The 17,533-nt window shown below is 45.7% G+C and overlaps 1 protein-coding gene across 2 annotated transcripts in view; it reads right to left on the reverse strand.

Annotated features, from left to right (window-relative positions):
- Positions 1–17,533, reverse strand: part of crim1 (cysteine rich transmembrane BMP regulator 1 (chordin-like)) — a 199,891-nt gene that overhangs the window by 32,000 nt on the left and 150,358 nt on the right. For both annotated transcript variants that reach the window (XM_043695492.2, XM_087991206.1), the window contains exons 8-10: positions 15,604–15,732; positions 8,439–8,595; positions 1,900–2,021 (exon numbers count right to left, since the gene is read on the reverse strand). In XM_043695492.2, coding sequence (XP_043551427.1) covers positions 1,900–2,021; positions 8,439–8,595; positions 15,604–15,732 — 408 coding nt within the window. The remainder of the gene's footprint in view (positions 1–1,899; positions 2,022–8,438; positions 8,596–15,603; positions 15,733–17,533) is intronic.

A 17,533-nucleotide genomic window follows, 5' to 3' on the forward strand; every position in this document is an offset into this window, starting at 1 on the left:
TGGAAACACTTATCCCTCTCATTTTCTCCAAGTTATTCAAGGGTGGTTGGCTTCTGCTGTTGTTTTGTTTTGCATCACGCCGAGCAAGCACATCTCCAATCTGCTTCAGCCACAACGGAGTCTCCCAATCTACTCAATATTTTTTTTTAGATTCCCTACACAGTCCCTTCAGCCCAACAAGTCCACATCGACCCTCTGAAGAGCTAACCACCCAGACCCATTCCCCTACATTTACCCCTGCACCGAGCACTATGGGCAATTTAACTTGGCCAATTCACATGCACATGACCTGCACATCTTTGGATTGTGGGAGGAAACCGGAGCTCCCGGAAGGAACCCACGCAGACACGGGGAGATTCTGCAAACTCCACACAGACAGTCACCCAAGGCTGGAATTGAACCCAGGTCCCTGGCACTGTGAGGCAGCAGTGCTAACCACTGAGCCACCGTGCTGCTCCAGCCCATTGTCAATTTGAATATCGCTCCCGAATATTTACATCCTGCTTTAAAGTAGAAAGAAATATAAACCCATTCCTTTCAAGTCAAGCTGGGGCTGGGAATTGAAAGAGTTGCTCCTGCTCTAAAACCAACCAGTAAAATCAAATTAAATTTGGCACTCTGGACCTTACTGAGTGACTGCCTCCCATTCCTTCAGTACATGAAGTCCCAGCTAATAAGTAACAACATAATAGCAAAATTCCTTTACTTTTGCAGTAGCAAAGAAATGGAATGCACCTAGGCAAAGTGCAGAGTCCAGACGTTTCAGCAAACAAGTTAGGGGTGGTGTTAGGAGAGTTGGTAATGTGGCTGCTCCATTTGGCTGCATGATTTGCGAACAATCAGTGGAGGTTGAAGAGACAAAAACGTGGGACTAAGTTCAACTTTGGTGACTGTCTCACGTTGCTGTACTAACTGGCAGAACAGGCTTGATGGCTGAACTAGGTAAAAACAAGGACTGCAGATGCTGGAAACCAGATTCTAGATTAGATTAGATTAGATTAGATTAGATTAGATTACTTACAGTGTGGAAACAGGCCCTTCGGCCCAACAAGTCCACACCGACCCGCCGAAGCGCAACCCACCCATACCCCTACATTTACCCCTTTAACGTAACACTATGGGCAATTTAGCATGGCCAATTCACCTGACCCGCACATCTTTTGGACTGTGGGAGGAAACCGGAGCACCCGGAGGAAACTCCGAGGAGCAGGAAAATCGATGTTTCGGGCAAAAGCCTGATGAAGGGCTTTCGCCCGAAACATCGATTTTCCTGCTCCTCGGATGCTGCCTGACCTGCTGTGCTTTTCCAGCACCACTCTAATCTTGATGGCTGAACTGCATACTCCTGTTCCTATGCTACCACCATCCCATGCATCCAGCCCTGAATATTTCATAATTGCTGCTCTCACAAGTGCTGAGCCACATGAAGGCTGCCTTGGGTTGTGGTACTGTTACTGAGCAGGCCTCGGATGCAGCAGGAGGTGAATTAGGATTTGTCTGAAAAAGCCTGCTATTTACTCAGCAAGTCCACAAACTCAAAATAAAACCTTTGAATCAGCATATAACCAGTCAACAGAATTCTTATCCCTTCCACTTACCTGCGTGCCAAAGCACCTCGTCAGAGACTGTCTGCGAAACATAAAGGATACCTTTCCTGTACGAGTGATTAGTCAATTTGCTCCTCTTTGCTTAAGGGAGTTGAATAGGATCAAAGACCTTTCAGGAAAGGTGCCTTTGCTTAAGATGACTATCTTAATTAACAGGAGAACAGACACTACAATTTTCCTTGGACCTCAGCGAAATGAGATTCACATTTGCTTGTGATAATTATTATCGTCTTCTTTAAGCTCAGCGCACCATCAGCTCAACATGCCAGGTAAAACCAATTAGCTTCCTTACCCTTGCACTTGCAGATAAGACAGCCATAAATGTCTTGCTCAAATCCCATTGGACAATACTTGTCACATGGACGCTCAGGGCACTTCTTGCAGCGACAGATATCGCAGCTATGTTTGTTCTTCCTGTTTTTAAAGGAGAAGGTATTGAATAAAGTCATTCCCAACACGCAAGGCTGCCCATTGCTACAATTTAAGCAATACGCACATCTTACAAATCAGTCTGGCGACTTGCATTTTGGACTTATATTTCAATTGTTTTGCTCTGCGAGAAGCTCAGATACAAAGCTGTTTGTAATCCAGCTGCTGTTACTGGGATTCTGGCCAAGTGAAAGGTGGAAGGGGAAGATGTGTCCACTGGGAATGTGCTGACCTCATTCTGCCTGGAGGAATCCCGGGACACAATGAGGCAACAGGCAGCTTCCTGACCATGTGGTTGGTTTGTTCAATCTCAGCTGCAAGAGTCAATGGGGAGGTGGTGAATGAAGCCCCGCAACTAACTAAAAAACAAAAGAGGAGGAAACAGAGAGTGTGAAAGCCCAGCAGGCCATTCGGTCTATCAATCGTGTCCATGCAGACTCTTTGACAGAGCTATTGAAGTAGCTGCACTCCCTGACCCTTTCCTTCAGGGCTGCAGGTGTTTCCTTTTCATTTTTAAGCATGTGTCCAATCCCCTTTCAGTAGTTGCTACTGAATCTGCTTCCAACGTACTTCCAGCCAGTGTGTTCCAGTGCAACAACTCAGTGGACAGTAAAACTTTCCTCATCTCCCATTTGCTGATTGTCCTGGATCTCTATTGAATGGTTCCTGAGTTGCCAAGCCTCTCCACCTCGCTATTTTGTTTTCCTCCTTTAAGTCGCTCCTTAAAATCGACCTCTTTGACCCAAGCTTTCGGTCAGCTGTATCAATCTCTCCTTAGGTAGCTCATAATTTGTTGTCTACTGACCCAGCAAAGCACCTTATGATCTTTCATGAAGTAAAAGGCACTCTCCAAACTTAAGTTGTTGTTGGTGTTTTCTTCCTACCTATTTTTTCAAAACTCCTTCATTGCTCATGTACAGAAGAGTACAGAAAAGGCCCTTTGGCCCATCAGATCTTCACCCACATAAACACTACCATGAAATCTACACTCGTCCCAATTTCCAGGGCCTGGCCCACAGCCTTGAATGTTTTGACAAGTACTTTTTAAAGTTTGTATGGTGTCCTGTCTCAAGGACCCTCCTAGGCAGTGCATTCCAGATTCCTACCAGCCTCTGGGTGAAAAACATTTTCTTCAAATCCCTTTTAAATCTCCTGCCTTTCACCTTAAAATCCTGTCCATGTCCATCGTAACCTTACACACCTCTATCAGGTGCCCCCACACCAGCCTTCTCTGCTCAATGAAAACATCCCGAGCTTATCCAGCCTCTCATCATAGCTAAACTGCAAAACCCTAGGCAACATCTTGGTGAATCTCCTTTGCACCCTCTTTAATGCAATCACACCTTCCTATCATGTGGTGACCAGAAACAAGACCAAAAGATGTAGGAGCAGAATTAGGCCATTCTGCCAATCGTGGCTGATATGTTTTTCAATCCCATTCTCCTGCTTTCTCCCATAACCCTTGATCCCCTTTCCAATCAAGAATCTATCTATCTCTGTCTTAAATATACTCAATGTCCTGGCCTTCACTGCCCTGTGCAGTAATAAATTGCACAGATTAACCACCCTCTAGCTGAAGAGATCTTCCTCATCTCAGCTGTGAGAGCATGCAGTACTCTGTACTCCAGCTGTAGCCTAACCAAAGACCAGCTAGGTTGAAGTGAGTTCTGCAGATGCTGGAGATTAGAGTCAAGATTAGGGTGGTGCTGGCTCAGCTACTTTCCCCCCAGCCCCACCCCCTCCCATTTATCTCTCAAACCTGAGGCTCCCTGCCTCATTCCTGATGGAGGACTTTTGCCCGAAGCGTCGATTTTCCTGCTCCTCGGATGCTGCCTGACTTGCTGTACTTTTCCAGCACCACTATAATCCTAACCAAAGACCAATACAACTTGCTCTTATGATCTATGCCACAACTGATAAAGTCATACTTTTAAACACCTCTCTTAAATCTCTCCCTAGGAAACAATTCAGATAAAAATTTACTTAGCTCTGTTGGTATAAAGCCCCACACAAGTGTTTAAGAACCGGAAATTGTAAGTAGTGGAGGAAATTTCATTTATTTAAAAATGGGAAATGAACAAAATATTAACGAATTTGGAGAAACAAGAGAGGAAAGATTTAAAGGGGACCTGAGGGACAACCTTTTCATACAGAGGGTGGCGTGTGTATGGAATGAATACTAGTTCAGTTTAAGATATCTGGTCGGCATGGATGAGTTCGACTGTAAGGTCGGTTTCCGTGCTGTATGACTCTGATTTGCAACATCAGTACCCCTTAAATGCTTTTATTTAATCTGAAAGAATAGGATTGATTTTGGCAAGATTTTCCTTCCAGGTTTAATAAGACCAATTGGAGGAGTTACTGATTATATCAGCGTAAACGAAATGGATTAATGTCAATATAGAAGTTGTAATTGCATTAATAATGTGAAAATACTTAAGTGATTGTGTCATTTCAACTAGGGGATTGGGTAACTCAAGGGTACAGGCTAGTTCAATTGGATGTAAAATCACACCGAATAGCATGGGTGCGATTCCTTTACTGATCGAAGGTCATGCCTTCCCAACCGTGTCCCTTGCCTGTGGTGTAGTGAACCTCAGGTTTAGAGCTACCACCATCGTCTCACTGCTGACAGAGTAGCCCTATGGTCTTCTGAGACTATGGTGACCTTACATTTCAACTGCATTTGCTGATCTGACTCTCACAGTCAGACTCAGAAACTTTTCAGAGCAGATCCTCTCTACTTCAGTCTAAATGGAGAGTTTGGCCAAGGGTCTCACTCTTAATTGGTGTGGCATGAGAGTCACAGGTTAGGCCAGCATCTACTGCCAGGAGAAAGTGAGGATTGCAGATGCTGGAGATCAGAGTCAAAATGTGTGGCACTGGAAAAGCACAGCAGGTCAGGCAGCATCTGAGAGACATTTCGGGCATAAGCCCTTCATCAGGAATCAGCATTTTACTTCCCTTGGGCAGGTGGTGCTGAGCTGTCTTGGTGAACAATTGCAGTCCATGTGGTGATGGGAACATTCAGAGTGCTACCTTTATGCTTCTGTGTATAGAAGCTTGGCTTGCTTGGCCATTTCAGAGAGTGTTTAAGAGTCAACCTCATTGCTGCAGTTCTGGGGTTATATGTTGGCCACACTGGTACAGGAGGGCAGATTAAGGAACCAGCTAATTTTTGCTTGGTTCCATGAACATTATTAGTTAGAAAGCAATTTATTCCAGATTTTTGAATTATTGCCTTTATGATATCCTAGAAGCCTTGGTGGGATTTGAACTTGTGACTGAGTATTTGTTGGCCCTCAGGATTATTAACCCAGTAAACATGACCAATATACTACTGTCCTTCTGATCACATTCCAGTGAGCCCATGCAAAAGCAGAAGTGTGTATGCTGATAGAGGAGAGAGCATGATTAAGCTTGATTGCAATGGCATTAACAGATGTGCAGCATGCCAACATACCATTCTTGGAAATGACTGGATTGCTGTAAACAGCACGCTTTTCTCAGAGAAGGCTGTATCGCACAACTGTCCCCTGTCTCAGGCTTCTACTCCCGTATCTGTGAATCTTAACTTCTCCCTGAATCACAGACGTTCACTTCAACATTCAGATATTATCAAACCACTGCTTGCGATCGCAGTGTTGATAGCAGTAATGTCTGCTGAAATGTTTTGCTTTCTTTTGCAGATCCAATGGAATCCAAAATATTCAACAAAAAATCTTTCCACCTCATTGAGAAAAGAGAAATGTTCTTGTGATGGTTCAGTGAGTAAATGTACAACATGGTGTGACACGGATCTTTCCAGACCAGGCAAGTCCGAAGTTTCATCCCTGCTGTATGCTCAGTGAGCTGATTATATCTGGGACACCAATAACACACGGATTTGAATATATTACAGAGCAATAATAAAGAGCCAGGAGCTTGTTACAGGTCAGTAACACTTAGCTTGGGGCCTGTTGAAGGCAATACGTGCTACACCATAATAACAGTGGATCATGCTGTAGTGAGACATTTGCTTCATGGGAAAGTGCCACCTACAGTCATAGAGATATACAGCATGGAAACAGACCCTTCAGCACAACCTGTCCATGCTGACTAGATATCCTAAATTGATCTAGTACCATTTACCAATGCTTGGCCCATATCCCTCTAAACCATTCCTATTTACACACCAAGATGCCTTTTGGATGTTGTAATTGTACCAGCCTCCATCACTTCCACTGGCAGCTCATTCCATATGCGTACCACCCTCTGTGTGAAAAGTTGCCCCTCAGGTCCCTCTGAAATCTTTCCTCTCTCACCTAAAACCTGAGCCCTTGAGATTTGGACTCCCCTACCCTGGCAAAAAGAACTTGTCTATTCACTCTATCCGTCATCTCATGAATTTATAAACCGCTATGAGGTCACCCCTCAGCCTTCATCTTAAAGTTAATTATGGATCTCCCAGAGCATGGCTGACAGTAATAACAACAACAACAATGTGTATTTATTTATGTGGCGCCTTTTAATGATGGAATTAATGAGGCAGTTCACAAGAGTGTTCTGAAATAAAGTATGGCACTGAGTGACTCAATGAAATGTGAGGCCAGATGACCAAAAACTTGGTTAATGGGGAGAACATTGAGATGGAGAGACAGAAAGGTTTTATAGAGGGAATTCTGGGTCTTAAGGTCTAGTCAACTGAAAGCACAGATGGAATGGTTAAAATTTGGGATGTTCAAGAGGCCAGAAGCAGAGGAGATTAGATTAAATGTCTCAGAGGCTGATGAGGCTGTACTCCATTGGAGAAATGGGTATCAGCGAGGGATTCGAAAATATGACTGAGAGTTTTTAAATTAACACCTCAATTGACTTGGTCAATGTAGGTCAGCGAGCACTGGGCTGATGGGGGAACAGGACTTGCTGCGAGCTATGACACTGGCAACAAAGGTTTGGAAAGCCTGAAGTTGATGGAATGTGGGAGACAATCTGGGAGTACACTGGAGTGGTCAAGCCGAGAGGTAGCAAAGTCTTTCATCCGCAGATGAGTTGAGGTGGGGGTCAAGGCTACGCAGACTTATGGAGGTGGGAATACTTGACAAAATTTAATGCAGGCTGGCAGTGGTCTCGGCTGACATTGGACAGCCAATGCTTTGCTATTTTTCAGGAAGGCTTGGCATAGTAGGTGCCAGGTGGGCACTTAACAAGGCAGCAATGGGCCTGATCCTCAGAGTGATAGCTCCCCCACTCCCAGAGGGGAGGTCCTCCTGGCAAACTTCTGGCAGTTCTTCACTGGGTAGCAGCTGGTAATATACTGTCCCTATGCCCAAAACCACTGAGGAACTGGAGCCACAGATGATGGCATGGGGGAGGGAAGTGAGGCAGCAATGGTGAAAGACCCCCCTCGCCCTTCCCCTTCCCCCATCTCTGTCGCACCATTTCCAATGTCATCTCCCTCGGTCACGCCCCCACTGGCTACCCCGCTGGACAAGCCGGACAGAGCTTGTTTCTCAGGTGTCCAGCATGGCAAATCCCTGGCCTGTTGCTGGGGGAGCAATGGCAGTGAAGGGTGAGGCCCTGAGGCAAGTTATAGATGACCCCAGAACAGCCTGAATGAAGAGACTACGGGTGGGAAGTTCCCAGCCAATGAAATGCTTCCCTTGGATGCAAACCTGCCTCCAAGGAGGGGCATTAAATTCCTCTCTCTTAGATAGCACACACAGTTTTACTACCATTACACTCTGGATCATACAATGTCTTTCCTGCCAGCTGAGATGGAATTGTGTTTTTGTTACATTCACAAACTCCAAATTCTCTAAATACATTGGCTTGAGATAAATAGCAGAAGCAGGCTTAGGAGATGGAAGAGGCCAGAAAGAAATGACTACTTTTTTAAAAAAGACGTAACACTTACTTTTGACATATACATTCAACTTTAACCACAGTTCCATCATTCTACGTCTAATTTGTTGCCGTTTAGTGAAAATAAGTCGATTAACTCTGAGTGTGATCTTCATTTCCATGTGTGAGCTGAGTTACAGAAGGCACCCAGCACTTACAGGGCTCTGTGAATCAGTAGATATAAAACAGAGCTAGCTATGACACGGGGAAAGCTGAACAAGGGGGAATCGTTAAGATGCGGGAGATGCAAAACGTAATTGAAAATCACTGCAAATTTGTTTAAGAGACCCCAAATGGATCTCAGTTTTAGAAACTGAAACAGACAAGAGTTCACCCTAATTTGTGGACCATCACAAATTGGGAAATTGTGTAGCAATGTCTGAAGGACAGATTGTACAACATGTGGCCAGTCTGAAGGCATTGATGTCAATTAATTAATTAATTAATGCCATTAATGCCCAAGCTCTGTAATGATTGGTGCAGACAGGTTAACATCACTAAGAAAGTAGCTGTACTTACATGTATCCGAAAGGACAGTATTTGTCACAAACCACAGGCTTGCATTTCTTTGGCCGTGTGCGGCACTGGCAGATCTCACAGCCGTGTACATCAGTCTGCAGGCCAAATGGACAGTCCAGGCCACAGCCCGATATGAGCCCTGTGCACAGCTCTTCTCCTGGGGAAAGAAAAAAGACCAAAGTCATCTTAGATTCTGCACTATCCAGATGCAGCTGAAAGAAAGAGCTGAAAACAAATTTGTACGGTGCCTTTCACCACCTCAGGACTCTTGCAATAGGATCTGTAGCCACCAGTGGGGGCAGCCACCATTCACTAGTGCTATATTGGCACCATTCCACCTCAGGGCCCTTTAACTTTTGGTGGAATGGGGTGTGGGCAGCAGGGCTACTGTACCCAAGAAACAGGGATTCAATTAAAATCCATAAAGGTCTGCTGTCTGCAGCCAAATGTATCCTGCTGCTTGGTCAGTGCTGGAAAGCCTCCTATTGGCCCTTCAACTTTGGGTAGGTGTCCACTATCCCCGAACTGGACGGCGAGCCCTCCCCCCAGCCACCAACTGGTCCATTTCAGGGACAATCTGTTGTTATTATGGAACAATGTGTTCTGTCATTTGGCAGCGTATCCTTAGGAAACTAGATCTGGTGGGCCACTAAAAGCTCCAACTGGTGTCCAGCTGTATTTTGAAAAAGGAAATGGAGCTGTTCTGTTGGTTTGGAATCCCACCTGCCCACATGGTCACTTGAGTTGGGGAGGGGCTGGTGCCTAGTCTTGTGAAGTTGTAATTCCAGAAAGTTGTGCATGTCCCATTGCAGTAAATGAACTACTTTCAAAGGTTTTCCATCTTGTGCTGGGAATGATGGCCAGACTCTTTGAATCAGCAAAGTCCCACAGATAGCAACTGGTAATCTGTGCTGCTGGCCTTGGTCTAGGGACTAATGTTGGCTAAACATGGGGAGAACTGTCTGCTCATTTGCAAAGAGTGGGATTGGGTATTTTGAGCTGATGGGTCTCCCATTTCATTTCTGTGGCTGACTTACACAATGATCTTTCCCCTGATCATCCCTGCAAGGTTTCTTGCCAAACCTTCACTGAACAAACTATACCATTAATGTTAAACACTCATGATGTGGGAACACAGCAGAGCAGCCGCACTGTGTTCAACCTTGTCAGATAGCTGATGTACTGATCCATTGTGGAATACAGACCTGTCACCCCTTTCACTGAGAAGGAGAAGGTCAGGCTGGTGAGCAGGTGCAGCCTCCAAGTCACACACCCTTCTGACTTGGACTGATTATGCCATTAATTTCTCAGTTTATGGTCAAAATCCTGGAACTTGCTCTCCCATATACCAGTGTACTTATACCACACAGACACCAGTGATTCAAGAAGTCAGCTCACAATCATCTTTTTAAGGGCATGTAGGAATGAGCAATAAACGCCACCTTGCCAGTGACACACACATCTCATGTATGAATGATACAGCAATATGTGAATGCAATGCTTTGCTTTTTAGATTCCATACAGTGTGGAAACAGGCCCTTCAGCCCAACCAGTCCACACTGACCCTCCGAACAGTAACCCACCCAGACCCATTTCCCTCTGACTAATGCACCTAACACTATGGGCAATTTAGCATGGCCAATTCACCTGACCTGCACATCCTTGGACTGTGGGAGGAAACGGGAGCACCCAGAGGAAACCCACGCAGACACGGGGACAATGTGCAAACTCCACCCAGACAGTCGCCCGAGGCTGGAATTGAACCCACGGTGGCACAGTGGTTAGCACTGCTGCCTCACAGCGCCAGAGACCCGGGTTCAATTCCCGCCTCAGGCGACTGACTGTGTGGAGTTTGCACGTTCTCCCCGTGTCTGCGTGGGTTTCCTCCGGGTGCTCCGGTTTCCTCCCACAGTCCAAAGATGTGCAGGGTTAGGTGAATTGGCCATACTAAATTGCCCGTAGCGTTAGGTAAGGGGTAAATGTAGGGGTATGGGTGGATTTCGCTTCGGCGGGTCGGTGTGGACTTGTTGGGCCGAAGGGCCTGTTTCCACACTGTAATCTAATCTAATCTAATCTAACCCGTGGCCCTGGTGCTATGAGGCAGCAGTGCTAACCACTGAACCACTGTGCCGAACAGAATAAAGCCATTTCCTAATTTGGCTGACAGTTTGTTTGTAGAATGATACCACTGTAGTGTACAGTGTAGAGGATGCACAGCACCAACAATTACACATCTTTTACCATGGAGAATGACACCAGGAGCAACCCTGATATCACCAACACCAACAGGTTCCTCCTCCTGTGATGTAGCCTGGAATTCCCCATCTAACACGATCACAGAAACAGCATCCTCCTATGTTCTGCAGCAGATCAATGGGAAATCTCACCAACACCCGATCAGGACTTGAGATAGCCAACACAAAATCCGGGAGTAGATCTTTTAAATATAAAGAGTTCGTCCTTTCTGAAGGAGGGTCACTGGATTCGAAACGTTAGCTCTGCTTTCTCTCCACAGATGCTGCTAGACCTATTGAGTTTCTTCAGGAATTTCTGGTTTTGTTTTGGATTTCTAGCATCCGAAGTTCTTTGGCTTTTGTTTTATCCATCCTTTCTCTACCTTGTCTCTTTCACCAAATGCTGACATCCTAACTTACCGCGCTCATCGTTTTGAATCACCATCATACCAAGAGATGTCAGGAATTGGCTGCTTACCTTCAATAGCTTATTCACTTTAAGGATTAGAAAAAAAGACTCCTTTTGACTGTACAGTCTCAATGGTCGGGCAAATATGTTAAACATACTAAAGCATTTTTTTTTGAAAAAAAAAGAAAAAATAACGCACCTTTGATCATTTAGTTATAGCCCTGACCCAAATGTTTAGAATGATTCTGCTTTTAACGACCTGCCAACAGGCCAATTAGCAAAATACACAGTGGGAAGACACATTTTCCATAACAATGTGGCAAATGGAATTTTTATTGGCTCTTTGAAGCTGGCTCATCATACAAAAACATTCCAGCTTTGGGTAATGTGCAACCTGAAAAGCAGTTATTATCCTCTGTTTGCAGGAAGGAGAGGCAGGACTAAACACGACAAGAAAAAGAAAGCCTGAGGTGGGGGTGGGTTTTCAGGAAAAGTGCTCCTTTCTCTATAAATTAACAGTGGAAGAAAAGCCAACAGCTTCTCTTCAGCAAGTTTGTGAAATATTTAACCAGCTTCCATGTGCTCCTGGAACTACTGGAGTAGTTCTTGTGTGTGTTTACATTGTGGAGGTGAATGTTTCCTCTATATTTTTTCACACTTCCTCTCGCCTTGCCAAAGCTCTATGCAGGCTCATTGACCAGCTTCCAATATCTGTCCCTGTGATCAAGCATGCTGTGTCAACAAGGTGTTTGACCACAAGGGCAGTTGAACTCAATGGCTTTCTTATCCAGTTGTGCTCTGGGTTGGTTTATTACCTTAAGAAGCAGCAACCTGGCACAACAGTCTCCTCCCTTGCAGAGAGAGCTCGGAACAATTGCAGCACCGCTACTGGGGTCAACCAAGGTGATGCATTTCAATCAGAAGAACACAGAAAGACAACACAAAAGTAGGGGTGGTGTTGGAACAGGCAGATCTGGGTGAATATATGCAGAGATCACTGATGGTAGCAGGACCAGTGGAGAGAACAGTTAAGAAAGCATACAGTATCCTCAGCTTTATTAACAGGGGCATAGAGTACCAGAGCAAAGAGATGATGTTGAACTTGAATAAGACATTTGTTAGATGTCAGCTGGCATATGGTTGTACAAATCCAGGAGCCACCTTATAGTAAGGATGTGAATGCATTGGAAAGAGTGCAGAAGCAATTTAGGTTGAAACTTTATTGCTGGAACAGCACAGCAGGTCAGGCAGCATCCAGGGAACAGGAGATTCGACGTTTCGGGCACAGGCCCTTCTTCAGGAATGAGCAGAGAGTGTTCAGCAGGAGAAGATAAAAGGTAGGGAGGAGGGACTTGGAGGAGGGGAGTTGGAAATGTGATAGGTGGAAAGAGGTCAAGGTGAGGGTGATAGGTCGGAGTAGGGTGGAGGCGGAGAGGTCAAGAAGAAGACTGCAGGTCAGGAAGGCGGTGCCGGGCTGGAAGGATCCGGCTGAGACAAGGTGGGGGGAGGGGGGATGAAGAAACTGGTGAAGTCCAAGTTCATCCCCTGCGGTTGGAGGGTTCCCAGTCGGAAGATAAGACGCTCCTCCTCCGACCGTCGGGTTGTTGTGGTTTGGCGGTGGATGAGTCCAATGACCTGCATATCCTCGGTGGAGTGGGAGGGGGAGTTGAAATGCTGTGCCACAGGTTGGTTGGGTTGGTTCGTCCGGGTGGCCCAGAGGTGCTCCCTGAATCGCTCCGCAAGTAGGCGGCCTGTCTCCCCAATATAGAGGAGGCCACACCGGCTGCAGCGGATGCAGTAGATGATGTGGGTGGAGGTGCAGGTGAATCTGTGGCGGATATGGAAGTTTCCCCTGGGGCCTTGGAGAGAAGTGAGGGGGGAGGTGTGGGCGCAAGTGTTGCACCTCCTGCGGTTGCAAGGGAAGGTGCCGGGAGTGGTGGTTGGGTCGGTGGGGGGTGTGGATCTGACAAGGGAGTCGCGGAGGGAGTGGTCTCTACGGAAAGCTGATAGGGGAGGGGAGGGAAATATATCCTTGGTGCTGGGGTCTGTTTGGAGGTGGCGGAAGTGACGGCGGATGATGCGCTGTACATGGAGATTGGTGGGGTGGTAGGTGAGGACCAGTGGGGTTCTGTCCTGGTGGCGGTTGGAGGGGCGGGGCTCAAGGGCGGAGGAGCGGGAAGTGGAGGAGATGCGGTGGAGGGCACCGTCGACCACGTCGGGGGGGAAATTGCGGTCCTTGAAGAAGGAGGCCATCTGTGTTGTACGTATTTTGAACTGGTCCTCCTGGGAGCAGATGCGGCGGAGACGAAGGAATTGGGAGAATGGGATGGCGTTTTTACAGGGGGCAGGATGGGAGGAGGTGTAGTCCAGGTAGCTGTGGGAGTCGGTAGGTTTGTAGTAGATGTCCGTGTTGATTCGGTCGCCTGAGATAGAAACAGAAAGGTCTAGGAAGGGGAGGGAGGAGTCCGAGACTGTCCAGGTGAATTTGAGGTCGGGGTGGAAGGTGTTGGTGTAGTGGATGAACTGTTCCCCTCCCCCCACCTTGTCTCAGCCGGATCCTTCCAGCCCGGCACCGCCTTCCTGACCTGCAGTCTTCTTCTTGACCTCTCCGCCTCCACCCTACTCCGACCTATCACCCTCACCTTGACCTCTTTCCACCTATCACATTTCCAACTCCCCTCCTCCAAGTCCCTCCTCCCTACCTTTTATCTTCTCCTGCTGAACACTCTCTGCTCATTCCTGAAGAAGGGCCTGTGCCCGAAACGTCGAATCTCCTGTTCCCTGGATGCTGCCTGACCTGCTGTGCTGTTCCAGCAATAAAGTTTCAACTTTGATCTCCAGCATCTGCAGACCTTACTTTCTCCCAGAAGCAATTTACAAGATAGGCTCCAGGACTGAGAAACTTCAGCTATGTGGATAATTTGAAGAAATTGTTATCCTTAGAGAGAAGAAGGCTGAGAGGAGAGATCTGATAAAGGTTTTTAAAATCCTGAGGGAGCTTGATAGGGGAGGTTAGGAGAAGCCGCCACACTCTTACAAAGATCAAGAGCCAGAAGGCATGGATTTGAAGTAATTTGCAAAAGAAGCAAAAGTGAGGTTAGAAAATACTTTTTTCACAGGGAGTTGTTAAGGTGTGGAATGCACTGCCTGGATGTATGGTGGAGGCAGGTTCAAGTGAGACATTCAAGAGGACCTTGGATGATCATCTGGAGAGGAACAATGTGTAAGGCTGGATGTAAATTTGCTCAGTGAGCTACAAATCTTCTCAAAACTCGCTAATGTGTAAAGCTATTGGGGGAGAAAAAGCAGGAAAGTGGGACTAGCTAATGATACTCATTGGAGTCTGTGCAGAAAGAATGGGCTAATGGTCTCCTTCAATATTACAATACTTCTTTGCTTCTGAGTTAATGTAAAACATTAACATGAGCTTGCGAGTGCCATCGTTTCACAGTTACTCATTGGATAAATCACTGAATCATTTCAGAATCCTGTTTTGCTCTTTCTTCTCACAATTCTTTTTATGCTTTGCTTCTCCTTAATTGTTAAAAGGGACAAGTTGGACTCTCGTTGTGCAGGCACTACTATAGATCTTCAATTCTCCGAACAGCACAGAAACCCAGAGTAACCTCTCCTCCCTGATAAGTTGATGCTCTGACCTAATCAGGAGAGTTCCATAGAGAGGCTCCATTGTACAGTAGAAAGCTATGAAAATATTGACTATACTAAAAAAAAGTACTCCATTGGCTGAAAAGTGCTTTGCAGAGTCTGGAGTTTGTGGTAAGGTAATTACTTATAATCAATGAAGAGTTATATGAATCTCCTTCTATCAGACAGAAACAATTGCTTATGTACAGCCTGAGGAACACCACTTGCCAAGTATGAGGCAAGAGGCTATATAAATGCAAGATCTTTCTGACCTTGAGAGTCACCATAGCCTCCTAGTATCGGACATCAGGAATGCAAACACAGGCACTCAGGGGCACATGGGATATTTCCTGTTGGTGCTGTCACCTGTGCAGCAGGGCAAAGAGACTCAACATTTACTTTTCACTTTCAAAGCATAAATACACGGAATGACGCACATGGAAGAGCTGCAGTTCCTTTCAATCAGATTACATGAAGGAACACCAATGGAAAATGAGAAAAAGGAAGCATTTTCCTGGCTCTGGGCCAGGCAATTGTGTTTTCTAAAAAAAAAGTGTATTTCCCTGCTAGCCTGAATCCAGACGGCAAAACTGTTATAAATTGAAAATGTCATGGACAACACTGCAATATGATAAATACTTCCACTTGTGTGGCTGCCATAACCTACTTGTGAATCATTTGCATCAACCTCACTTCTGGAGATATTTATCATATCACACAAGAGGAAGTCCTATTTATAAAGCTTTTCAGTAGTTTCAGGTGGTAATGCTGACTAATCCAGGCCTTGTTGCTATGTGTGGCACACGCAGACACACATGCAGCTAAGTGACTCAAACAGCAGACAGATGTTAAGCAGAATGACAAATGCAGTACTCACTGGTTTTGCACTGACATGTGTGGCATCCACTGTAGTCCAGCTTGAAGCCATAGATACAATCTCTTTCAGTCAGGGTGCAGTTGATCAGCAGCTCGCATGTCGGGGGCCCAATGGTGATGTATGTTGGCTCTGCAGCAATGAAGGAAAGGCAGATTAGAGAGAGAGAGAAAGAGAGACGACAGAGAGTTGGGGAAGGAGTGTTGGAAAATCTCAGGTAGATCACTCATCTTCATAGCCAGCTTGGGTTATTTGGCAGAGCTCAAATTCTGGGATCAGAAAGTTCCAAGTTCAAACAGATAATTTAGGCTTTGCAGCATTAAAGCAAAGCTACATTGCTTGAGGCGATTTTTGGGATGAGATGTTAAAGAGATGAGATGAGGTGTTACTTGCTTGCACCAGTGGTTCTTAACGATTCCGAAGAGAGCAGGGATGTTCCTCAATATCAACAATGCAATCTAAACCACCAACATCCATGAGATAACCCAGTCATCTCACTGCCTGCTTATGAGCTATTTCTGGAGCAGAATGCTTTTGTATCTACCTGCAACAATCACTGCTCTTTGAAACTAATTAACTGCATAAAGTACTTTGAGACATTTCAAAGTGATAAAACTATCAGTGAAAGTTTTTTGAAAGTTTAATTGCATTTACACTCACTTAAGATAACAAGCCAATATTCTGTAAAGATGCATAATTTATTCGGAAGCACTTCCTTTCACACTGTGTCTGAGTTATTTATCTTGAACATTTAATACTATTTTTTCACTACTTCCATTTGTGGAGGCCTATTCTTTGCTCATTTCTACAGCTGACTATACACAGACTGTATAATTGGGCTGCAAGTGAGGAAGAGCAAAGATCTCCATTCAAATATTTTGATTTTGGAAGTTTCCCTTCACTGTTCATACGTTTCCGGTAACCATTTGATTATACTCTTGTTACAACGCCTTCTGGAACTGTTTAGGAGAAAGTGAGGTCTGCAGATGCTGGAGATCAGAGCTGAAAATGTGTTGCTGGAAAAGCGCAGCAGGTCAGGCAGCATCCAGGGAACAGGAGAATCGACGTTTCGGGCATAAGCCTGAAGAAGGGCTTATGCCTGAAATGTCGATTCTCCTGTTCCCTGGATGCTGCCTGACCTGCTGCGCTTTTCCAGCAACACATTTTCAGTTCTGGAACTGTTTAACCTAATTTCAGGTTTGTTCAAGATCACTGAGTCTGTCTGTTATTGCATGATTCCTGATGCAATTAGAGTCATGGAGATGTACAGCTCGGAAACAGACCCTTCGGTCCAACCCGTCCATACCGACCAGATATTCCAACCCAATCTAACCCATTTGCCGGCCCATATCCCTCCAAACCCTTCCTATTCATATACCCATCCAGATGCCTTTTCAATGTTGTATTTGTACCAGTCTCCACCACTTCCTCTGGCAGCTCATTCCATACACGTACCACTCTCCATGTGAAGAAGTTGCCCCTTAAGTCCCTTTTATATCTTTCCCCTCTCACCCTAAACCTATGCCCTCTATTTCTGCACTCCCCCAACCCAGGGAAAAGACTTTGTCTATTTATCCTATCCATGCCCCCCATGATTTTATAAACCTCTATAAGGTCACCCCTCAGCCTTCGACGCTCCAGAGAAAACAGCCCCAGCCTGTTCAGCCTTTGCCTGTAGCTCAAATCCTCCAATCCTTGCAACATCCTTGTAAATCCTTTCTGAACCCTTTCAAGTTTCACAACATCTTTCTGATAGGAAGGAGACCAGAATTGCACGCAATATTCCAACAGTGGCCTAACCAATGTCCTGTACAGTCGCAACATGACCTCCCAACTCCTGTACTCAATACTCTGACCAATAAAGGAAAGCATACCAAACGCCTTCTTCACTATTCTATCTACCTGCGATTCCACTTTCAAGGAGCTATGAACC

This window comes from Chiloscyllium plagiosum, unplaced genomic scaffold, assembly GCF_037043375.1.
Source record: "Chiloscyllium plagiosum isolate Xiang-an unplaced genomic scaffold, Cpla_swu_hap1 HiC_scaffold_10, whole genome shotgun sequence".
Lineage (NCBI taxonomy): Eukaryota > Metazoa > Chordata > Chondrichthyes > Orectolobiformes > Hemiscylliidae > Chiloscyllium > Chiloscyllium plagiosum.